The sequence below is a fragment of the Rattus norvegicus genome, chromosome Y (genome assembly GCF_021556685.1).
Source record: "Rattus norvegicus strain SHRSP/BbbUtx chromosome Y, alternate assembly SHRSP_T2T, whole genome shotgun sequence".
Classification (NCBI taxonomy): Eukaryota; Metazoa; Chordata; class Mammalia; order Rodentia; family Muridae; genus Rattus; species Rattus norvegicus.
In genome coordinates, this window is record NC_141555.1 from 678,056 (window position 1) to 702,440 (window position 24,385).

The 24,385-nt window shown below is 44.3% G+C and overlaps 2 protein-coding genes across 11 annotated transcripts in view; one reads left to right on the forward strand and one right to left on the reverse strand.

Annotated features, from left to right (window-relative positions):
* Nucleotides 1-1,459: 1,459 nt before the first annotated feature.
* On the forward strand, nt 1,460-24,179 carry Uba1y (ubiquitin-activating enzyme, Chr Y). The gene is made up of 26 exons (NM_001408738.1): nt 1,460-1,632; nt 3,739-3,855; nt 3,978-4,033; nt 4,118-4,286; nt 4,373-4,507; nt 5,067-5,173; nt 5,388-5,478; nt 6,160-6,292; nt 7,829-7,926; nt 8,021-8,167; nt 8,279-8,455; nt 8,565-8,669; nt 8,756-8,836; nt 9,171-9,326; nt 11,069-11,234; nt 11,446-11,642; nt 13,532-13,596; nt 13,796-13,991; nt 14,596-14,670; nt 14,777-14,966; nt 16,106-16,194; nt 22,465-22,557; nt 22,681-22,872; nt 23,425-23,526; nt 23,617-23,717; nt 23,879-24,179. The coding sequence occupies exons 2-26, from the start codon at nt 3,739-3,741 to the stop codon at nt 24,012-24,014; spliced, it is 3,174 nt and encodes a 1,057-aa protein (NP_001395667.1). The 5' UTR covers nt 1,460-1,632; the 3' UTR covers nt 24,015-24,179.
* Nucleotides 22,120-24,385, reverse strand: part of LOC147997932 (uncharacterized) — a 48,945-nt gene continuing 46,679 nt past the window's right edge. For 5 of the 10 annotated variants that reach the window (XR_015647356.1, XR_015647352.1, XR_015647339.1 and 2 more), the window contains 2 exons: nt 23,824-23,953; nt 22,120-22,881 (listed from right to left, as the gene is read on the reverse strand). The gene's annotated coding sequence lies outside the window, so the exon portion shown is untranslated. The remainder of the gene's footprint in view (nt 22,882-23,823; nt 23,954-24,385) is intronic. The other 5 variants (XR_015647359.1, XR_015647346.1, XR_015647340.1 and 2 more) reach the window with 2 other exon arrangements.

The window sequence follows — 24,385 nt, forward strand, 5'->3', positions numbered from 1 at the left end:
ACTAGAAATATTTGCCTTGACTTATGGCTCCCTCCATCAGACCTATATCTGACACTGCTTGGGTGGCCAAGAAGGTGAGACTAAAGAGCCCAGTGACCTAAAAGCAAATACTACCAATCTATAGAAAAATAAAATTAAAAGATCCCAACGGAATGACTGTTAAGGGCATTTTGCTGTACTCATACAGCTTTGTTCAGTCATCAAAGCTTCCTCCTGCAGCGGATGGGAAATAATACAGAATGGGGGGGTGGGGTAGAAACAGGGTGTGGGGAGGGAGAAGCTTTGGTACACTCATCCCTAAATGGGATTTCTTCATCAAATCCTCCAGTCAGGACTCAGGGAACCTCATGAAAGAGTAACTGGAAAGATTGTAAGAGCCAAAGGGAATGGAGGACAGAAAGAAAAGACAAGTCTCTCTAAATTAACTGAGCAAAGCTCATATGAACTCACAGAGACTGAGGCTGGATGCACAGGACCTCCTTAGGTCTCTACCTCTGTGTATATATATATATGGGTTTCAGTTTAGTGTTTGTATGGTATTTGTGAGGGGGTCTCTGATTCTTGTACCTACTTTTTCTTTCTTTTCTTCCTTTTTTTTTAGTATGTTTTATCTTGTTATAATTTATTATTAAACATTAAAAGCCTGTTTTTTACAATAAGAGACAGAAAGGAAGGGGATCAAAAAGGGACAGAATTGATGGATTCAGGTATTGGGAAGTGAAGGAGGAGATACCATAATCAGGATATATGAAGTGAGAAAGAGATCTATTTTAAATAAATGGAAAAATAAACCACAACCAATCAAACAAGAACAAACCAAAACACCTCTCTCTTCAGTACATTAAAATGAAATGTCGCCTGCCTCCTCTGTGTCCTTCATATTTAATTACGCATTCAAGTACACTTTGTGCAACAATACATCAATTTTACAACAATGATTGTATTTCATTTTCTCCCTACAGTGTTGGAATCCATATTCTTCTGTTGCATAATGGCGGGTTTACATTTCCTCAGCTTCTCTTTTGAAGGTACAAGTCATATTTAATAAGCCGTTCTGACCGCCATAGCTGATGTTGTCTGCTTTAGAAAAGCGGGCACGAAGTCTAAACAAGCATACGTATGTATTATTTGCTGGGTTGTAGAAGAAAGATCCCACAGTACAGGCAAGTGACTTAAGAGCTTTAACGTTCAAAGCATGTTCTATGTTGCGTTCGCCTGCCACTCTCTATTACCAGCCTGTATTGTAAGCATTTCCCAGCAGATTTTGCTGTGGTTTCATTCTTCCAGGGGGCGCAATGATCATTTCTGTGAGGCGCTACATAGTCTCAGAAAACTGAGGCTCCCAGCACCGCATTAAAGCTCTGCCCTCCTCTTGAATATTCATTTCTGCAGGCTCAGTACGTCATAAATGATTCATGAGGAACGTGGATCAAGCTCCTCCCTTCCGTTTCCGGCCGGGCCAGCGCCATCTTGTTCCTCGTGTGAGGACGCGGACGCGCCTTTTGTGGAAGGAGTTTCTGAAAAAACTGGTCAGGGACCTGAAGGTGGAGGCTGCACCATCCTGGGACCACGTCTTCGAGGAAGAGAAAGTACGAAGAGAGCGACAGGGAGCGCAAACAGGCACCAGCATTGGTAACAATCTGGGGCTCTGTGGTGGGGGCCTCGGGAGCCGTTGGGCCGTGACGCCAGGGCTTGTTGGTAGGGGCGGCCTGGCAGGGACAGTACAGTGAAGGGATTCCTATCAGGTTAAGGAACTCCGTTTAATGCCCTTATCCTAGATTCAGGGGCAACAGGCAGGTAGGCAGAATGGGGTCCGGAGAGGTGGGGGTGGCGGTGGGGGTGGGGGTGGCGGTGGGGGTGGCGGTGGGGGTGGGGGTGGGGGTGGCGGTGGGGGTGGCGGTGGCGGTGGGGGTGGGGGTGGCGGTGGCGGTGGGGGTGGGGGTGGGAGAATCGACATGCTTGGGGATCTCCAGTCTTGGGTCAACCTCTCTAACCGCAGCCATCCCTCCTTTTCCTCGTTTTTTATAAAGCGTTTTCCTCGATTTTTAATACGTCAGCAACATAGGTTCCTCTAAAATCATTTTGGTGTGTGGAAGGGGATTGTGAGTTGGTTATCATGGCATATAGGCAATAAGATATGGGGTGTTATTAATTTGTGCAGTTAATATAATTAAGATAAAAGTAGACAAAAAGGGGGCTGGGGATTTAGCTCAGTGGTAGAGCGCTTACCTAGGAAGCTCAAGGCCCTGGGTTCGGTCCCCAGCTCCGAAAAAAAAGAACCCAAAAAAAAAAAAAGTAGACAAAAAGGACAAATTGCTGTTTTGTTTCTTTGTTGTTTGGGGATTTGTTTTGTTTTTGTTGTTTTTCTTTGGTTTTATTTTGTTTGGTTATCATTTTTCATTTTCCTAGAGAAAAACACCAGGATTTTAGACATAGAGTTAGCAGTGATTCACCTAGGCTTGACATCTTTGTCATGGATTTGCCTGTTCCTCTGGTCCAGCACAGACATAATGTTTTACATGAGATCTGTCTTGTGAGATGGATTTCACGTCAGAGTAGTAGTGCCCACATACCACCCTGAAAAGACTTCTTAGAGCCAGTCTGTAGACATTTTGTGTGAGTGTACTTAGACTTGTCTGCCTTTGTGGTATAGTCTCCACTTTCCTTAGTCGCTTGACTCACTCAGCAGATTAACTTTAGTTATGTGAAGAACTTCCCAAAAGACTAGACTGGAATTTTTGGAGGGTATAGTCCATCTGCTGTCACTCTCCCAGTCTGATTTGTCAGGGCTCTGTAATTCTTATCCTTTCACTGGCCCTTCCTTCCCTACTTCTCTGGCAGCATATAATGTGGAATTCTGTTTTATTGTTTAGAGACACCCAGTTTCGGTTTGGTATCTTATCAGTGTCTGCTCACTGATTCTTTTGGATATAAACTGTTAAACTTCTGATATACCCTTTGTAGCATCCTTGCAGGCTTTACAGCAAGTAAACCATCAGGATGAGCTATGAATGAAACTGGGATCAGCCTGATGTTGGAACTGGTGCTTGGGCCAAGATTTCGGAGTCTGTCCTTGTCCTTGAGCTCACAGAGCACAATTTTGGAGATACGCGTTCTAATAATAATAATTCAGTCCCAAGTACACAACAAATTTAAGACACTGAGATTCTTTACAAAGTACACCCTGACTTTTTTTTTTCCACAAGGATGGGACTTATTGATTAGAATAGTGCCAGAGATCTAGGGCCATTGACCTGGCCCTGAGGTAGCATAGGAACCACTGAGGCTGTTGATAAGTACAGTCACATCACTCATAAGAATGGCTTTTATGGCCTAGAAGCAATGTGCAGGATTTAGAGAGAAAGGTTCTGGAATGGGTAAAACAATTTCTGGGTTACGGGTGGCTCATCAGCAAAATGTCACCATGGTGTAAACTACACCTATTCCTAGCATTCCAGGAGGAAGACAGGTAAACATCTCTTTCCTTTGAAGGATGCCTGTTTGCTTGTTTAACTTTCCTGGTTTCTCTAGTGCTTATCTCTGTGCACAAACACTTTTTGCCCTCTACACTGACCATGAAGAGCTACATTAGTTTGACTTATGTCAGATATACAGATTCAGTGCTTTTTCTCTCACAGAAGGGTAGCGAGGCACACTCGCACGCACACAGACAAAACTTTTGTGAAGAGAATGTTTCTGCCACAGGGCCTCAGCTGTGATGTTCCCTATTTTTTTCAGATGTCCAGCTCGGTCCTGTCCAAGAAACGCAGAGTGTCTGGACCTGACTCTGAGGTGGATTCTAGTTGGCCTTCTACCCATTCTGTGATGTTTGGCGCACCCCCAGGGCCAAACAGCGTGAGTATGGCTTTTGTCAAGATGGAAACTCTCAGCGGAGGTGGTGAAGTACCTCTTGTTTTTCCAAATGTCTAAGTCTCATTACTGTTTTATCTCCCCTGGAACTCTGTGCTCATCTTTAGGGAATGTCAAAAAACAAGGAAATGGATATAGATGAAAGCCTTTACTCCCGCCAGCTGTGAGTGGTACCCAGGATGGGAGGTGGAGATTGGGAAGAAGTACCTAGCGGGGCAGACCCTAACCTAGAGTTCTTTGCTGACAGGTATGTACTAGGTCATGAGGCAATGAAACATCTCCAGACGTCCAGTGTACTGATATCAGGCCTGCAGGGTCTGGGTGTGGAAATTGCCAAGAATATCATCCTTGGTGGGGTCAAGGCTGTCACTCTCCATGACCAGGGCACTGCCCAGTGGGCTGATCTGTCTTCCCAGGTATCTCTCTTTGGCTTCCCTTTGCCTAGGCTCCAGCATGGGCACTGCTTATGTTGCAGTCTTATCTTCCTATCCCATTCTTACAGTTCTACCTGCATGAGGAAGATATTGGCAAAAATCGAGCTGAGGTATCCCAACCACGCCTTGCTGAACTCAACAGTTATGTTCCTGTGCACACTTACACTGGACCTCTAGTTGACGACTTCCTTAGTGGTTTTCAGGTATCCTGGTACTAGTATATCCCCATTCTTGCTGCCTTATTCTTTCAGCTTTGTTGTCATTTAGGCTGGCACCTTCTGACAGGTTTAGTTTTGGAAAATTAGGAGATGTAGGTGGCCCCAGAGGGGCAGATTCTTCTCAAAAGGGTGTTGTGTTTATAGTGAGATCTGGAGCCCAGCACCTGCATGTATAATTCTCAGACTGTCGTATGAGCAGGTGTGATGAGAGCAAACCCAGGTTGACTGGGTAATTATTGTTGAATATAACCTGGCTGTAGGTAGCCAAGCTGTCTTATTTTCACCAGATAAATGAACTTAGCTGGTCATCAGACCTTGTTTGTCCAGCAGTGCTATTATTCTTGCTGTAGTTGGTAGTGTTTTTTAAAGCTGTTCTCTGACCCTTATTATGTCTGATACCCATTGAGACTCACTCGAGTGTCCATGTGACAAAAGGCTGAGCCAGCAGATCCTGGAGATTGGATTCTTCCCCCTTCTCCTTCACCTCTGTCAGCTTTTTTATTCTCTCGCTCCACCCTAAACCTGAGCCTGTTGGTCTTTACAGGTGGTGGTTCTTACCAACACTCCTTTGGAATATCAGCTGCAGGTGGGTGAATTCTGCCATAGCCATGGAATCAAGCTGGTAGTAGCAGACACTCGGGGCCTAGTTGGGTGAGTGCTTACTTGCTTCTTTCTTCTCTAACTTCTACCAAACATAGGCCAAGAGTCTCCCAAGCCTTCATGTCCTCCCCCACCAACCAGATTTGAAATGATTTTTCATTTTTTCCTGTGTGTTTTGAGCATGACCTGATCTGCTCCAGTACCTTGAGTGTCAGAAGGTCCTGTACTTGGTCCAAATCACCACGCCCATTGCCTCCTTCCTTAGACAACTCTTCTGTGACTTTGGAGAGGAAATGATTCTCACTGATGCAAATGGAGAACAGCCACTCAGTGCTATGGTTTCAATGATCACTAAGGTAAGGAGACTAGCCCCTTAGGTCCTCCTGCAAAGAAAGGCAGTTACTTTTTTTTTTCCTTTCCTTTTCCTTTTCTCTCACCCTCCTTTTTCCACCCTCTCTCCTCTCCTTCCTTTCTCACCTATTTTTGTCTTGAGAATTCCTCTCCCTTTCTTTTCCCATTCCCTCTCATTTTTTTTTAAAGATTTATTTATTTATTATATATAAGTACACTGTAGCTGTCTTCAGATACACCAGAAGAGGGCATCAGATCTCTTTACAGATGGTTGTGAGCCACCATGTGGTTGCTGGGAATTGAACTCATGACCTCTGGAAGAGCAGTCGGGTGCTCTTAACTGCTGAGCCATCTCTCCAGCCCTCCCTCTCATTTTTTTATTCTTTTCCCGTTCCCCTTCTCCTTCCTTCCCCTGTCCTCACCTAACAATTGAACTTGGGATCTACCACTAAATAGGTGAGTAGCCTGTCACTGAGGTAAATTAAAACTCCTTAGTGGCTGTCAGCCTGCCCTTGACTGAAAATCCTGGGTGGTTTTTCACTTGTTTGTTCTTGGGTGATTTTAAGGCTAGGGTGAACCTTCTGCCTCAGTTTCCACAGTGGTGGGACTATAAGCATGCCACACTGTACGTACATAGCTTAACTCTCAATCTTTTTCTTTTTCTTTTTCCTTTTCTCCCTAACCAGGAGAATCCAGGGATTGTCACCTGCTTGGAGGAAACCCGGCATGGATTTGAAAGTGGTGACTTTGTCTCTTTCACAGAAGTTCAAGGCATGAGTGAACTGAATGGCATTGGTCCTATGGAGATCAAAGTTCTGGGTATGGCAAGCCTGGGGAAGGAGGGTGAGAAGTGGTGGCAGAGGACAAAGGGAAGGTTGGCCCTGTGATGTGGGCTTGTCTCAGAAGCTAAGAGGTCACTCTAGAACTTTCCCAGCAGACTGAGCTGATCTCAAACCCAGAGTCCTCTTGCCTGAGTGCTGATTCCTGAGTGCTGGCATTAAAGCCACATGCCGGGATAAAACACTGCCTAACTTGTGTTTCCCACCTCCACTGTGGGAGAGTGACACAGGACTGATTCTTGCTTATTGGTCAAGACAGCCCACTTATTCCTTGGTTTCTTATTCCCTTTTGACTTTCCCCCTTTTTGGTTTATTTTAGACAATTAAATCTTCTCTTTTAAGCTATAAAAAGTCTTAAGAGACTAGGTCCTTTCTAGTGTGTGTGATTACTAAGCTAGGTTCTGGTAGACTAATGGCTGGAAAGTTGTGATCTCATCACAACTGTAATGAGATCTCATGCCCTCGCATGGTCTGTCTGAAGACAACTACAGTGTACTTATATAGAATAAGTAAATAAATTTTGTAGTTTTTTTCTTTTTAAAGAAAAAAAAAAAAGGAAAATTGGGTGTCACTGTGGATGATGTCGTTCACCTGTAGCCTGGCACTCAGGAGGTGGTGGATGCAGGAGTATTAGAAGTTCAAGCCCAGTTCAAGAGCAAGAGGCCAGCCTGGGCCATTTGAATCCCTGTCTCCGAATGAACAAGCACATGGAAAAGAATTGCTTTGTCTTGAACAAGTACAGGGTTTTTGGTTTTTTTTTTTTTCTTCTCTTTAGTCACTAGATGTTAGTAAAGTACTGGACATTAATATAGCAAATCAGTCGGTAAAGTTCTTGCTGTGGTCTCACAAGTGCTTGAGTTTCAGCCCCAGAAACTGTGTAAGAAGAATTAGGTCCTATGGCTTGTATCTTTACAGAGCTTGTGCGTAGCGCCTGGGAGATGGAGACAAGTAGATTTCTTTTTGTCTTGTTTTAAATTTATTCTATTTTTGCATGTGTGTATATATGTTTTTGGGGTATGTCTGAGACATACAGACACTTGTGAGTGGCCCAGAGAGCAGGAAGCACTCACTCTCAGCCTCTGAATCAGATCATAGACAGAGGAGACATCTGTTCCCTCCCCCTTCTTGTTTTTCTGCATTGAAACAAAAGCCAGATGTGTCAGTTCCCCAGCACCCTGGAGTCTGAAGCTGTATGAGTGAGATTGTGGCCATTCTGTTTGGTATGGGTAGCCCTCAGCTAGCTTTGAACTCTGAATCGCCCTGAGTTGCTGGGGTGATAGTTGTGTACTCCCATGCCTTTGATGGATGTGTATCGCTTTGCTGATGGATGTGTATCGCTTTGCTTTTTTTGCTTGCTTGTGTGCTTGCTCACTTGTCCCTATCTGAGTAGAGTTTGCAGTTTTTAAAAACCTGGTGTGTCTTAAGACTTGGACTATGAGTTTTTTGTACTTGACGTTCAGAGGGTGGCAAGGGCACGATTGGACTGGAAGTGTTCTCCATCTTGTTGATCTTTCAGGTCCCTATTCCTTTAGTATCTGTGATACCTCCAGCTTCTCTGAGTACACCCGTGGAGGCATTGTCAGTCAAGTGAAAGTATCTCAGAAGATCAGTTTTGTGAGTTGGTGGTGGGGGGCTGTGAATGGAAGGACTCCTGCTTTTGAGATTCATACGTTGTTCATATCTGGTTTTGATGCTTCGTTATCCACAGAAATCCCTAGTTGCCTCGCTGGCAGAGCCAGAGTTTGTGATAACAGATTTTGCTAAGTGCTGTCGCCCTGCTCAGCTCCACATTGGCTTCCAGGCCCTGCATCAGTTCTGTACTCAGCACAGCAGGCCTCCTCGGCCCCATAATGAGGTAAATGAGTGGGAAGCCAGCCCGGGACCTCTGGTATGTCTGTTTCTTGTACCTGTTCTTCCTGCAGTAGGACCTGATAGACTGTTATCTTGGTTCGTTTTGACCAACCAGGAGGATGCTGCAGAAATGGTGACCTTAGCACAGGCTGTGAATGCTCAATCTTTGCCAGCAGTCCAGCAGGATTGCCTAGATATAGACCTCATCCGGAAGTTGGCCTATGTAGCAGCTGGGGATCTGGCACCCATGAGTGCTTTCATTGGTGGTTTGGCTGCCCAGGAGGTCATGAAGGTCAGCAGTAGTGGGAAAGGGTGGTGGACTGCTGTGTGCTTCTGGTTCCCTCACTGCCTTTTAGTCCCTGTCACTTCCAGTTTGGCTGCTGACAACACTCTTTCTCCAGGCTTGTTCTGGAAAGTTTATGCCTATTAGGCAGTGGCTGTACTTTGATGCCCTCGAATGTCTCCCGGAGCACAGAGTGGCCTTCATGGAAGATAAGTGCCTGCCGGTAGGTCTGTGGGAACACTAGGGACGTTTGGGAACATCTTGAAGGAAGTGTCTCTAACCTGTCTGTACTCATTCACGTAAATCCAGCGCCAGAACCGTTACGATGGGCAAGTGGCGGTATTTGGATCAGACCTACAAGAGAAGCTTGGCAAGCAGAAGTACTTCCTGGTGATTGACACTAGCAATAGGCTCTGCCCACTCTTTATAAGATCTCTTCCCTAATCCTTTGGGGAGGGATCTTTTGGTTTTCATGTCCTGATCACATCACCTATTCTGTTTTGTGGTTGGTTGAGGAAAGGCTTTGTGTATCTCTCTCTCTCTTTTTTTTTTTTCTTCCCCTCTGCCTCAGTCACCCATAGGAATATCTGTCATCCCTTTGAATTGAATGTTTGTTACTACACAATCTTGTGTTCTGTTGGTGTTTTCTTTTGGGAGTAAGGAATTGTGGGTTAGCATATGCCATCACTATTCCCTCTGATCAGAGGGTTTACCAAACTTCCAGGTAGGTGCAGGTGCCATTGGTTGTGAGCTGCTCAAGAACTTTGCCATGATTGGCCTTGGCTGTGGAGAGGGTGGAGAAATCACAGTTACAGACATGGACACCATTGAGAAGTCAAACCTGAACAGACAGTTTCTCTTTCGCCCCTGGGATGTCACAGTGAGTAGGATGGCTTCTGTTTGATTGCAATCTAAATGGCTTACATGTTTTTGCTTTCCTCTCCTCTTCTTTATTTCCCTCCTATTTTTCAGGCATTCAGATGTAAGGTCAGTAGACATAATTACCTGTCACGTTTTTTCATTTGCCTTGTTCTCCCTCCCCACCTAAGCTCGAATGCTTGTGCATTGCAGATGTGACATTGTAAGATGGGTAATAGAGTCATTACTGGGTATTCCCTATAGGTCAGTGTTACCTTGATTGACTCGCTGATAATCCATCTTTGCTTTGCTTTGCTTTGTTTTTACCCTAAGCATCCTAGCCTCTAGATTTACAAGGTAACGAAAGAAATGTTCCTGTTCCTCTCTAAGATTGGGAAGATTGGAGCAAGTGAGAATCTTCCTGAGTGCATTTTGGTATCCTCCTGTAACACTGAGTCTGCCAGACTCAGTAATAACTTAAATGGTATTAAATACTGTTTATCTTTCCTCACCCAGATTGCTCTAACAGTGGAAAGGACAAATTTCTTCCATACTTTTAGAAAGCCAGGTCAGGGAAGCTGGGATGCTGTTTTCCCGTATAACTAGGATGTGATGGCCAAAAACATAGAAGGGGAGGAGGGGGAGAGGGAAATGGAAGAAGAGGAGGGGGGGGGGGAGGAGGAGGAAAGAAAGAAAGAAAGCTACGTACTATATGTGTTCTAGTACTACTAGTACACTAGTATTCCACTAGTTCATGCATGTACTATGTATGTATATATGCATATGTATATATGCATATGTGAGAGGTGTGTGTGTGTGTATCCCCATGTGTGTATACGTGTGTACATACATACGTTCATACATACAAAAGTACATACATATGGACACAGCTGTTGTAAGAGAGTATGTAACCTAAAACATTTATAAAATGTGAGTATGGTATGAGTCCTCAGGGATGTTCTGTACTGGAAGTATTTTTCAAGATAAATAACTTATGCTTATCTCGTATGACATACTGTGGTAAGTGGACTAGTGCTTTTAAATATTCTGCTTAAAAATCTAACATGGGAAATTGTGGTGCTTATGACCTATACCCCCAAAAGCTGTTGGGAGACTGTTCTTCAGCATCTTTGCCTATGTTGTACTAAGTGGTATATGGTTAAATGAAGGAATGAGGAACAGAGAGGCAGCAATTGGGAATGCCAGGAGAGTGCTGGTTTTCACTGCTTATGAAGACTTTGTCCTAAGGGAATTGACGTAGAAGGGTAAAACAAGGTATGTGAGCAAACAGTTGACCATGCAAAAGTAGTAGAAGCCTGAGGAAAGATAAGACATTGGGGCTACAGAGAGAGGGGCTAAGAACAGAGGAGGCTACAACCCCTTTTATACCACAAGTGAAAGTAGAAACCGAGGAGGTTATTGAGAAGTGGAACATGACTCAGTCTGTCTGTGGTTTTATTTGGGTTACTCTAGATGTCATTAATTGAAAAGAGAGTAGCTGTCGGGTCATTCTGTTTTAGTACTCACAGTATCCTGTGGGGCCAGATTTTGTTTATAATCCTTAAAGCAAAAAGACAACAGAATTTTATGAATAATGTAAATGTAGCTGTCATAAAAGAGCAGTCTGTGGTCCGTAATCTCTTTTATAATATCTGTTGTTGGTAGCCAGGTGGTTTTGACATCGGATACATTTTGAGGTACCTCTCTGGAGTTTCGTTGCATCGGTGTGTGGGAAACAGCTCTATTTTTCATATTCCCATCTAGAAATTAAAGTCTGAGACTGCTGCTGCAGCAGTACGTGACATAAATCCACACATCAGGGTGTGCAGCCACCAGAATCGAGTAGGCCCTGAGACAGAACACGTCTATGATGATGACTTCTTCCAAAACCTGGATGGTGTGGCCAATGCTCTAGACAATGTGGATGCTCGTAAGTTTGGAGTTGAGTGAGGAGGGCAAGGGCAGGGTAGTGTGTATGGATGAGGTTCTTGTGTTCCTGTCTTGTCTTGGGTTTTGGAGACAGGGTTTCTCTGTAGCCTTGGCTGTCCTGGAACCAATTCGGAAGACCAAGCTGACCCGTGTTCCTGTTTTATCTAAGCATGCCTACTACTCATCTGCCATTTCTTCCCATCTCCCTGAAGGATTATACATGGACCGCCGTTGTGTTTACTATCGTAAGCCTCTGCTGGAATCCGGCACATTGGGCACCAAGGGCAACGTGCAAGTGGTTGTTCCCTTCTTGACAGAATCTTACAGCTCTAGCCAGGACCCACCTGAGAAATCCATCCCCATCTGCACACTGAAGAACTTCCCCAATGCCATTGAGCATACCCTGCAGGTGATCAACCTTGGGAGGAATTGGAGGTGGAAGGGTTAGGTCATCAAGCCTTTGCCAGTCTCATGCTACAGATTCTAAGTTTCCTGCTCTCGTCTTTATACCACTATCCAGAGTACCTGCTATTGGGTCCCTTCTTTCACAAAGAACTTTGACCTTTGGGTACACCTTGTGTGTGCTGTCACAAGTCTCTGAGATCATATGTGTATCAACCCACATGTGTATCTATCAGATATGTGTGGTTTCTTTGGAGTCATCCACTTCTGGTGACAGCACTCATAAAATTGTATAAGTTCAAACCAAGCAAAGTCCCAACACAAAGACGGGGAGGTCCGCACAATGTTCCAGCTCAGAATGTATCAAACGTGCTCAGAAAAGGGAAAACCATTGTCTACAATGGAATGTTACCGTATCTAGCAACCACATTTCAGGGTGGATGTCATGCCTAGAAGTACGTGGCCAGATGGACTTCAGGTTTTTTGTTTTTGTTTTTGTTTTGCGCACTTCTTTCTGTTTTGGTATTTCTTGTCTTGCTGCTGGGTTTTTATTTATTTCTTTTGGGTTTTACTTTTTCTCGGGAGATGGCACACGGGTTAAGCAGCTAGGGAGTTGAGGAGGTCCTGGGAGGGTCTGGCAGAAAGAAAAAACATCCAAACTCTAGTGTATGAAAGATACCTTAAGTAGAGTAATTAACGTTAACCTTTTAATTTGGAAAGACTTAAAGAGAACATCACGGGACATGTGCCTGAACAGTGAGGATGGTCTGTAAATGATGCTTTTTGCTGCACAAATCGGCTAATGTTGTTTCTGCTGACTTTCTAAATTAACCTGTAATAGTGAGTGCGTTTTTGGTTTGTTAAACTCTTACCCAAAGTGAGTTAGACGGCTGGTTTTTAAGTGCGGCTTCTGTCTGTGTAGTCAAGTACATAATCTTGTGTACCCTCTGGCTGGAGAAATTGAATGCTGCACTGGAAACTAAAACCAGAGCCTAGTCCTGCTTATGTTCTTCCAGTCCAACAGTGCCTGGGGCAGGGGGGTTGTTTGGTTTCTGTTTGCTTGTAGGCTCATAGTGTCAGTACATCGAGGCCATGCTAAGCAGTTGGAGATAAGGAAGGACTAGACTGGAGAGTTCCAACCACATTACCTTGCCCTGTTTCTTGTTCAAGGTTATAAAATGGTTCTCTGTGTCTGTGCAGCAGACAGAGAAGTGCAAAAGGTTTTACAATGTTCAGTAGCTTTGTAGGAGCCATGTCTGGTCCTCAGATTCCTTATCTGCAAAATGAGCATTGAAGTGAGATTTTGTAAAGCACTTAAGCACTGGATATGGGCTGCTCATATACTTTGGTAAAGTTCTTAGCTGTGGGTTTGTAGTTGACACCATTCTCAATCTTGTGGTATGAATGTACTCATTCACTAACATTGATGAGTGTAAATGCTAGCTATATCAGAGACTTAAACAGGGATGTTTATTCTTCTGCAACAGGTCATAAAAGCAGGTTAGTATGTGTGAGAGTGAAAATTTAGAAGCTGTATGTCTAGTGTCTGTATAGATGCCCCAGACCATTTCAGCAGTGACCTCCTAGTTCTTAGAAACCGGGTTGAAAACAAATAAACAAACAAACAAAAGACCAAGAAACAAAGGAGGAGTTCCTATTGAGACCTGGGTGACTTCTTCCTCTCTGTGTCTCTTTGTTATAAACCAGACACCTCACACCCATATTGCCATTCAGTTTCTCACAAGATACATAATTGGCTGCCAAGTACAACCACTGGTCTGGAACACGTGGGTGCCCTCATTGTCCAGGTTGAATGTGGTCTTTACCCAGAACAAGCATTACTAATATGTACAGAGACCTGTTTTGTTGACATGCATTTGTTTGCTCTGTCTGTAGTGGGCTCGGGATGAGTTTGAAGGACTGTTCAAGCAGTCAGCCGAAAATGTTAACCAATACCTCATGTAAGTAACAGACAAACCAAACAGCAGACAGACGCCAACCAACAAAGGCATCCTTGTCTGCTCTCCTCAGGCACATCCTTGGTGGATGAGTTGGGTAATGGGAAATGGTCCGGGTTGACTTTTTCCATAGAGAAAGAAGGCTTGTCTAGAAACTTTACTTCTAGGCCTCTGAAGTAATCCAGGTCTTTGCATTGGATAGGGACCCCAAGTTCATGGAGCGGACACTGCAGCTAGCTGGCACCCAGCCTTTGGAAGTACTGGAGGCTATACAGTGCAGCCTGGTCCTGCAGAGGCCACAGACTTGGGCCGACTGTGTGACTTGGGCCTACCAGCACTGGCACACCCAGTATTCTCACAACATCCAGCAGTTGCTGCACAACTTCCCTCCAGACCAGGTATTATATACTCAGTGGGTATATTTGGCCCAAACACATTTCCAGGAAATGGGATGCTTACTGTCCTCTGTCTGGACCTGGCTTCTTCCAGGTAGCCTAAGTGCCACAAGCACCCCACGGCAAGGATTAGGCTAGTTCTCCGTGTAAGCATTTGCGTTTTCCTCCTCCTGCCCACCAAGCAAGGGGCTTAGTTTCCTTTCCAGCTGCACTTGTGGGCTGAGTCATATCTGAGTTCCCTCGGAGGGTTGCAGTTTTAAGTGAGAAATATGATAGTTAAATATACAGCGGTCTATGGGTTCATGGGTCTATGGGTCTATGGCTGTGTTTGACAGTGGGGTCATGTCAAGCCTAATGATGTCTTGGCAAGCCATATCTGTGAAGTAGGTATGATAATGGCTTGTGGGCCATTATTTAGAAAGGAGTAATTTGCATTTCTTAGTATTGCATTGGTTTAGCCTAAGCCTCATACAAATTGGTAAGTTGAACTTGCTGTGTGTTTTTGGCTCATCATGGGTCCAAGAATGGTGAACTTAGGCTTCTTAGTCTGAGACTTGCCTGAGAGTGCTTCTCCTTCAGTCCTCTTCATACCTTTGCATTCTTCTAGCTTACAAGCTCTGGGGTACTTTTTTGGTCAGGACCTAAACGCTGTCCACATCCACTCACCTTTGACACAAACAATGTAAGTGTCCTTGGGATCTCCCAGGTGGTTGGGTGGGGGTGGTGGAGTCTCTACTCTTACTCTGTGGTTGTTAAGCTAACTTTTCTTTGCCATACCTTTCTTTCAGCCCCTACATCTGGATTATGTTATGGCTGCTGCCAACCTGTTTGCTCAGACATACGGACTAGAAGGGTCCCAGGACTGTGCTGCTGTGACCACACTCCTGCAGTCTCTGCCAGCCCCCAAGTTTGCTCCCAAGTCTGGCATCAGGATCCATGTTTCTGAACAGGAGCTGCAGAGTACCAGTGCCACAGTCGGTGAGAATGCTTCACCATTAGTTCAGGGATCATCTGTTTGTCTTCTGTCCCTCTCAGCCTTCCCTCTGGTATTTGCCACTGGCCATGATTTTCTTCTGAGATTTACCTAGTCTGTGCTTAGAGGTGGATGGGTGGAAAAACAAAGTTCTCTATCATTTCTCTGCAATACAGGCTTATGGAAATGGTTCATTCCCTTCCTGGTGTAATTAACTTTACAGAATTCTCCTGCTTGTTTCTTCTTGATCTATTTTCATGCAAAAAGAACCTGAGTGCTCCCTGTCCTGTGGGCATCTTGATACTTTTGCTACAGGTCACCTCTATTTTGCCACCCATGTATCTACCTCTGTGTTTCTGTCCTCTCTGTATCTGCTTAAAGCACACCTCGCTTTCTGCACTCCTGTGTCCCGCTCTGTTTCCTCTTCTGATCTCTGTGCAGAATCTCTTCTCTTGTAAGGTTTCCCAAGTTGATAGGGTTCCTCGATTTCCCTTCCAGAGTAGTTGTCTCCTCATGATATTTGTCTCTCCCCTGTACCATTGCTTGCCATTTCTTCCCATTAACTAATTTCTATCTTTCTGTGAACTTAATCTGAATCACTTTTCCCCAGCTCTGTCTTCATCTTCTAAAACTAAACCCCTATGCCCATTGAACAACTTCTCCCACCCTCTACCATCCCCGAAAACCTTTTTGTTTCAATCTTTTTGACCACTAGCTATATCATATTAGTGGAACCACAGAGAAACGAAATCATACCAGATTTTTCTTCCTGTGTCCTTTCCATTCTATCTAGTGTAATGGCTGTACATTAATATGCTCCTGCGATTTTCTCCCCCTTTTTACAGTCTATTAACTTATTGATGGGTAATTGAGTTCATCATCTTTCATCTTGTATGCATGTGCTGCTTCTTTGTGTGAGGTGTTCATTTTTGTTACTCATGACCTCCAGGTCTTCATGTGTTTGTATTCCTCATCCCTGCGTCCCTGTACTCTTTGGGCAGGGAAGTGTTTTCTCTCTTCGCCTTTCCTTCCCTTACACCTTCCAGGATGCCTCTCTTTTTCAATTCTTCCACATAAACACCACCCTCCTCCCAGTCCTGATTTCACCCTGGGCAGTGCAGTGGGCTCACTTTGCTTTCTGCAGATGACAGCCACCTAGAGGAACTCAAGACTTCACTACCTACTCCAGACAAGATGCTTGGATTCAAGATGCATCCCATTGATTTCGAGAAGGTATTTGATGCGGGGTAGCTGGGATGGTTTGGATGGTGGGCACAGATGCCTAGCAGTAGACTTTTGTCAAGATTGTGGACCTACAGAGGTCTCCTGTTTAAAAGAGAAGTTTCTTTGATGAAGAGTGAGAGCTACATCTGTGGGTATATGTGAGTTGAAACATAGAATGCAGTTAGGAACTAGGCTGGCTTAGTAAAGTGGTCCGAAGAGCTTCTTCAAGATCCATTGGTTCACTAGTCCTGGGACAACGGTCAGTCAGTATTCAGTATGTCCAGTGGATACATCTGCAACACAAGTGCACCTAAGAAATGGGAAGAGAAGGTAGAAAAAAATGTAAAAGCAAGGGGATTTAAAAAAAGAAGAAAAAACCCAAAAAACTGGTATCTCCTAGAAATGACAGAAAGAAGACGTGAACAAAGACAACACCAGAAGAATATTTTTACTATTTATTTTTCAACTTAAGTGTACTTTGAGCATATTCTTCTACTTCCCCAAGTCCTTCTAGATCCTCTTTCCCTCTCTACCTACCAAACTTTTAAGTTCTTTCTCAGAACCAAACAAAACTTAGTACAACAACAAGACTTCCCAAAGCCCAGAAAACAAAATGTCACCCAAAGAGAGGACAACAGCAAAACCCACCAACTTCTTTTTCTTGGTTATTTTACTTATTTACATTTCAAATGTCCCCCTTTCTGGTTTCCCCACCTAACCCCCGCACCCCAATTTTATCCCTGTTTCCCATGCCTCCACGAGGGTGCTCCCCCGCCCATCTACCCACCCTAGCATCATCCCCCTACACGTGGGGTATTGAGCCTCCTCTCCCACTGATGTCACCTAAGGCCATCCTCTACATATGCAGCTGGAGCCATGAGTCCCCCTCATGTGTACTCTTTGGTGGGTGGTTTAGTCCCTCGAAGCTCTGTGTGTGTGTGTGGGGGGGGGCGTTGATTAGTTGGTAGTGGTGTTTTTCCTATGGATTTGCAGATCCCTTCAGCTCCTTCAGTCAGTCCTTCCTCTGACTCCTCCATTGGGGTTGCCATGCTCAGTCCAATGTTTGGCTGAGAGCATCTATGTCTGTATTGGTCAGGCACTGGGAGAGACTATCATGACACCGCTGTACCAGGCTCCTTTCAGCAAGCGCTTCTTGGCATCAGTATTAGTGTCTAGGTTTGGTGTCTGCAGTTGGGATGGATCCCTAGGTGGGGCAGTGTGTGGATGGCCTTTCCCTCAGTCTCTGCTCCACTCTTGTGACAGGAACCATTCTTGGTTAAAATTTTTGAGATGGGTAGGTGAGCCCATCCTTCAACCTATCCACTGGATATGGTCTCTATAGGTTCTATCTCTCCTTTGTTGGGTATTGCGCCTAATGTCATCTCTCCTGGGTCCTGGGAAAACCCCTTGTTTCCCTGTCATCTGGGACTTTCTAGTGGTTATCCCCAATTTCCCACCCCCTGCTGCTACACTCCTCCCTTCACTTGCCTGCCATTTCAGCAGGACTCCTTTCCTCACACCACCCTGACCACAATAGACCTGTGCTCTGTCCGGGCTCAAAAGCAGCTTTCCTACTTTAGGTAGCTGGGGCTTTGCTGTGTCAAGTAGTGAGTGACCTCTCCCAACCTCTCTCTTTCCAGATAATTCAGATAATTTGATTTTTCCCCCTCCCCTACATCTTTTGTACAGGCTTCCACTTCCCTGCTGTGGACCAGAGTAGTCAAATAAGTCTGAGTGTTAAAGAGCTTTAGGGAGGTAGCTACCTCATACAAGGTATGTCACCTTGTTCAAGCTATTTTTTGCTTTGTCTTCTACAAAAGCCCTAATTGGAGCTTGGGTCCTCTGTCCAGAGACTATTTGCTGTTGGTTACAAATGTTTTTAAGTCAGTGTTTTATGTTGCCGAGGGTGACTTGAACTTGAGGTCATTCTGTCTCTACCTCCTGCATGCTGAGATTACAAGCATGCAGTACTGTGACTCCTGTGGGCTTCATAAGATGATTGATAGATTTATTTTTAGAGGGAGATTTGGTGAGCAGCACCATCAGTTTTCCAGGTAGGTCATGGTAATGGGATTAGATTTGCCTTGGTGACATTGCCCAAGCTGCTAGTGCAGCCTGTGGTGCCGTGTTACCTGTCATTGCTGATCGTCATCAGGAGCTTCTTGGGCAAACCCTTTAACAAAAGCATCATCCACACAAAAAAAGCAGTCTATCTCATTACGTATTGACCAACTGCTCCAAATTGTAGAGGTTAGTCCTGGTTCTTCCCCCCCCCCCCCCCAGTCCCATGCTCCCTTAAATAAGGCTCAGACAGACTCAACATATATTTGCAGATACTTTGACCATATAGCTAGGCTCCTCTCTGACTAGACTGTAAGTTTTTATAATCCATTTGCTTTGATCTACGTTCTGCCACAGGGCTGGTTACCTGTATTCAGGTTCCATGTGTCTATTTTGTAACATCTTCCCAGGATGAATCTCCTGTGCCTGGCTCTACCCCAGAATTCTTTCTGCCTCCAGGATGGCCCACCTTCTATTCTACCCTTTCCTACATAGGCCATTGGGTTTTTAATTGACAGGTATATCCTGCTTCACTTTTTGAGTTCATAGGAGCTTTGCCCAGTTGTTTTTAGAGGGCCTTGTTCTCCTGGTGTCCTCCATTCCTTCTGGTGCTCTCCACTCATATGCTTACACTCATGCACACTCGCTGTCTGTCTGTCTGTCTCTGTCTCTCTGTCTCTGTGTGTGTGTCTGTGTGTGTGCAGCTGCACATGTGAGCTCAAACTTTAAAGTTTCTACTTTATTAGGTTTCTGCAAACCCCTCACATCACCATAATTTTAAGTGCCTCTCCCCTTATTCTCTCTTATTCCCTGCACTAGCCCAGTCTAGAGGACCTACATCCCTAGCCCAAGTGGGATGAAGCCCACTTGATCATGGTGGATGATCTTTTTGAAATGTTCTTGGATTATGTTTGCAAGTACTTCGCTGAGTATTTTTGCATCTGTGTTCTAAGGGAAATTGGTCTGCAATTCTCTGTTTTTTCAGTCTTTATGTGGTTTGATTATCAGGGTAAGCTGTGTTCTCAAGGAGTACTGCTCTGTTTCCATTTTGTAGAGTGATTTTAAGAGTATTAGCATTAACTTTTTTGAAAGTGGTAAAATTCTGTGCTAAGATTATCTGGCTCTGGATCTTATTTGGCTGGGAGACTTTTAAAGACTTTTTAGAATTGAATTTTCATTCAGTTGTAGAAAGTGTTGTATTTCACAAGTTTGTGTCTGGACGCATTTTTTTCATTCAGTAGAAGATTGTTCAGTTTCCTTGATTTGTAAGAGTTCTATTGTTTGTGTTGTTGATCTCCATGGTGATCAGAAAGGATGCAGGGTGTTATTTCAGTCTTCTTGTATGTGTTAAGACTTTGTGTCTGAGCACATGGTCAATAATTTTAAGGAAGTTCCATGGGGTCTTAGAAGAAGGCATGTTCCTTTGTGTTTGGGTGAAATGTTCTGTAAATACCTGTTAACTTCCATTGGTTGCACCATATCTCTGTTTAGTTTTTGTATGGATGACTTGTCCATTGGTGAGATTGGGGTATTGAAGACTCCCACAATGAGTGTGTGAGGGTCAGTATATGATTTACAAACTTGGGTGCCCTGGTGTTTGGGGCATAGAAGTTTAGGCTTGAAATGTCCTCTTGTGTGAATTTCTTTTGATGAGTACATACTGTCCTTTCCTATCTCTTTTGATTAGTTTTAGTTTGAGACTTATTTGTTAAGTATTAAAATGGCCACACGAGCTTGTTCCTTGGGCATATATTTTTTTTCTGTCTTTTTATGCTGAGCCGATTGGTGTCTATCCTTTAGTGTTGAACTGTACTTCTTACATGAAGCCAAAACATAAGATTGTATTTCCCCGTCCATTCTGTTAGTGTTTGCCTTTTATGTGAGGGTTTGAGACTGTTGATTTTGATAGATACCAATGGTCAGTGACTGTTGATACATGTAACTTTGTTGTTGTTGGTGAAGTAAGTACGTCAGAGGGATGTGTATGTGTGTGTCCACGTCCATCTGTCTGTCCATCCGTCTGTCCATTCATGCCCCTCCCTTCTTTTGATGTGCTAGTCTGGGATTATATAGTTCCTGTGTTGTCTTTGGTGTAACTAACCTACTTAGGTTGAAGTTTTCTTTCTAGCCCCTTTTTACAGCTGAGTTTGTAAACAGATACTGCTTAAATGTGGGTGGGTTTCTTCCTTCCTTCCTTCCTTCCTCCCTTCCTTTCTTTCTTTCTCTCTTTCTTTCTTTCTTTCTTTCTTTCTCTCAGAATGTCTTATTTTCTTCATCTACAGTGATCAAAAGTTTTGCTGGGTGTGGTGTTCTGACCATCGTCTAGAACATCATCTCACCAGGCTTTTAAGGCTTTGAAGGTCTCTCTCTAGGTCAGGTTTAATTCTAATAGGTCTGTCTGCCTTTATTTGTTACTTGGTCCTTTTCCCTTTAATCTTCTTTCATTGTTGTGTATGTTTAGTGTTTTGATTATTACATGGCAAGAGGTCTTTCTTTTATGATCCAAATCTACTTGGTGCTCTGTATGCTTCTTTATACCTTGATAGGCATTTATTTCTTTAGGGCAGGGAGTTTTTCTTCTATGATTTTGTCGAAAATCCTTCCTGGGTCTTGATACTTGGGGATTCTCCTTTTTTCTTGATCCCCATTTTTCTTAGGTTTGGTCTTTTCATGGTGCCTCAGATTTTCTCTGATGGATGGCTTCATTTTTTCCATGGTATCTTCAACACCTGAGAATCTCTTCCATCTCCTGAATTCTGATGGTGAAGCTTGCCTCCGTAGTTCCTGTCCAAGTTCCTATGCTTTTCACTTCCAGTTTCCCCCAGTTTGAGTTTTCGTTTTTGAATCCGTTTTCACTTTCAGGTGGTGTTCTCATAGATTACTCTAGGAGATTTACTGATTTCCTCTTTAAGGACCTTTATCAAATCCACAAAAGCTGTTTTTATGTTTAAGCCTTTTTACTTGTGCCTCAGATATGTTGGTCCTGAGGAGTGTGGGGTCCAGATAGGTGTGGGGACTGGGTTTTCCAGGTGTAAAATGTGTTTCTTAGTATTGGGACCTGAGACTTGGGAACGGGAATGGGCTTGGGGTTATGACAGGGCTTTACGAGAGAGGGAAAGTAGGATGTTTGACCAGGAGCTGATGAATCATTGCCATGGTTATAGGGTCAGAGAGTTAGGAGAGACCATGGCAGAAGGTCTACCAAAGAGCTGGGGATGAGACTGGATCTTGAACTTGGAGGAATTGAGGCAGAAGTGATGGCATGCAGTTAGCTTCTGTGCTTCTGGTTTTCCGAAGTTTCAAGACTTGCTGAAATTGGGGAATGGAACAAAGCAATTAGGAGAGTTAGGAGGGGAAGATCTGTGGGATCTTTAGAGATAAGTGGGCTGGGTAGCGGCCACAGATAGTCTGCCCAAAGAGCTAGAGATGAGACTTGTAGGTTTGATTTGAAGGAACTGAGAGGGAGATGAAGATCTGGTTAAAGTTAGCCTACCTGCTTTCTGTACCAGAGCGGCCTGTAGTTTCCTAGAGAGGGCCTCGTGTAGTTCAGATCTGGGACAAAGCAAGGAATGTGTGGATGGAGGGAAGGAGGGAAAGATCTGCAGGGACCACTAGAAATGAGCGGAAAGACTGCTATAGCTATTCTTCTGCAGAGTTGGGGATGATATGGGGGGTGGGCAGGATTAGACTTGGAGGATCAGAAGGAGAAGTGAAGGTCTACAGTTGGCCTACCTGCTTCACTAAGTGGCCTATGAATTTGCAGAGAGTCCCCTTAGGGCACTTACTATGGAGGAAAGTGGGAGCGGTATTATTGGAAACCATACCCTCCCCCAGACCCCTCATACACAGAGAACTCCAGGCAACTAAGGAAGTCTGAGGGCAGGAAAAATGTCTTCTGATGGTTTATTCATTACCAAGATGTTATCCCTGAAATCGTGGCATAAAAGTAGTGCTCACAGACTGAGTAGGTTCTGTTTTGCTGTTATATTTAAATATAAGCAAGACAGGGCCATGGCTTTTTAAAGAGAAAACAGGGAAAAGAGTAGTTGGGAGGGATTTGAACGAGGGAATTGTATAATTATATTTGACTTCAACAAAAGCGACAAAATCAAAGACACCTGTACTACAGTATCCATTTACATCATGTGGTTATTAGAATTAACAGTACATAGTTGGGAGAGACAGTGGTATCCTGAGTAGACATTCACTCTCTTAAAGGATGATGACAGCAACTTTCACATGGATTTCATTGTGGCAGCATCCAACCTCCGGGCAGAAAACTATGACATTCCCCCTGCAGACCGGCATAAGGTAATGGGAGTCTGTGATGTACCAGTGACCCTTGCCCGAGCTGATTTTTCTTCATTTGGGCCTTCTGTGGTCCCCCACTTCCTCCTAAACAGTAATCCCTGGTGCCCACTGTCTGTCTTACAGAGCAAACTGATTGCAGGGAAGATCATCCCAGCTATTGCAACCACTACATCAGCTGTAGTTGGCCTCGTGTGTCTGGAGCTGTATAAGGTGGTTCAGGGTCACCAACAACTGGATTCTTTTAAAAACAGTTTTATCAACTTGGCTCTGCCTTTCTTCAGCTTCTCTGCACCTCTAGCTCCAGGGTATCACCAGGTATGGGACCTACAAGCATAGGAAATATTGATATTACCATTCAGGAAATCTGAGTACACCAGTATACACAAACACACACGCACGCACACACACGCTCTCTCTTTCTCTTTCTCTCTGTGCGTGTGTGTGCGTGTGTGTGTGTGTGTGTGTGTGTGTGTGTGTGTGTGTGTTAGTGTTGGGATGGGGAATGGGGACTTCACAGCGGATAAGGGGTCATTTCCCTGAGATATAATTTGAATACCTCTGTTCATCCATCAAACACATGGACAACATAAACTGTAGTGCGGGCCAGGTATTGCTAGAGTGTGAGATTCTGTCTCAAGAAAGCAGAAAATCAGCCAGAAGGGTGCTGACAAAACATTTCATGGAGAGCTACAGGGGATGTTAAATGAGAGAAGGAGAAAGTAGGGTCTTAGTGGTGTGTGTCCTTTTCCTTACAAAGATTCAAGCTGCCTAATCATGGTTAGGTAATGCCACAAGTGTATTTTTGACAATAGAGCTGCAGTTGTAACAATGTTAAGAACACTCTTATCTCTTATCTTTGTCCTCTAGTACTATGATAAAAAGTGGACATTGTGGGATCGTTTTGATGTGCAGGGACTGCAACCTAGTGGTGAAGAGATGACCCTCAAGCAGTTTCTAGACTACTTTAAGGTAGGGCTCCTTCTGTGAACTCCCCCTTCGTGGGGACTTGTATATTTGATTTAGTACAGTCACCACTGCTATCTCTTCTAACCTCTGCAGACAGAGCACAAGCTGGAAATCACCATACTATCCCAGGGTGTGTCCATGCTCTATTCCTTCTTTATGCCAGCCACCAAACTCCAGGAACGGTTGGATCAGCCGTGAGTTAGCCTCCGGGCTGGTGGGAGTGGAAACCTTGTATGGGATTCTCAACCACCCAGGGTGCCCCTCATGGTTCCCCATTCTTTTTCTGCAATCTGCTACCACCTTTCCTTCTGTGTTTGTTTTCTTCTTTCTTAAGTCTCGTGTTCCTTGATTTCAGGATGACAGAGATTGTGAGCCGTGTGTCAAAGCGGAAACTGGGCCAGCACGTGAAGTCCCTTGTGTTTGAGCTGTGCTGCAACAATGAGAGTGGAGACGACATTGAAGTTCCTTATGTACGATACATCATCGGCTGATCTCTTACTGACTCCATTCTTTCAGTTCTGTCAGTCTGTACCAAAACCTTTCTAGTTGTGATAAAACCTGATTTCAGACTTCCTTGTTCCTAAGACCTTTGTTTAGTGCTGTTTTTATTTACAATGCTTAGAACTGAAATTCGTAATAATACATTTTCAGCCAGTAAGTAGTGTGTCTTCCTCTCCTTTTAAGGGCGGGTGTGCTGATGTCCCTAGGAAGAAATGGGAGTCCTTATACTAACCTGCAACTCTTTTTTTTTTTTTCTTTTTCTTTTTTTCGGAGCTGGGGACCGAACCCAGGGCCTTGCGTATGCTAGGCAAGCGCTCTACCACTGAGCTAAATCCCCAACCCCTAACCTGCAGCTGTTAAA

Excerpts from the sequence above, each read along its gene's own strand:
- Uba1y (NM_001408738.1), top strand. The coding sequence starts at position 3,739 with ATGTCCAGCTCGGTCCTGTCCAAGAAACGCAGAGTGTCTGGACCTGAC. Across the intron at positions 4,034-4,117 it reads AGCCTTTACTCCCGCCAGCT|GTATGTACTAGGTCATGAGG; the intron begins GTGAGTGGTACC and ends CTTTGCTGACAG. Across the intron at positions 23,718-23,878 it reads CAGGAACGGTTGGATCAGCC|GATGACAGAGATTGTGAGCC; the intron begins GTGAGTTAGCCT and ends CCTTGATTTCAG.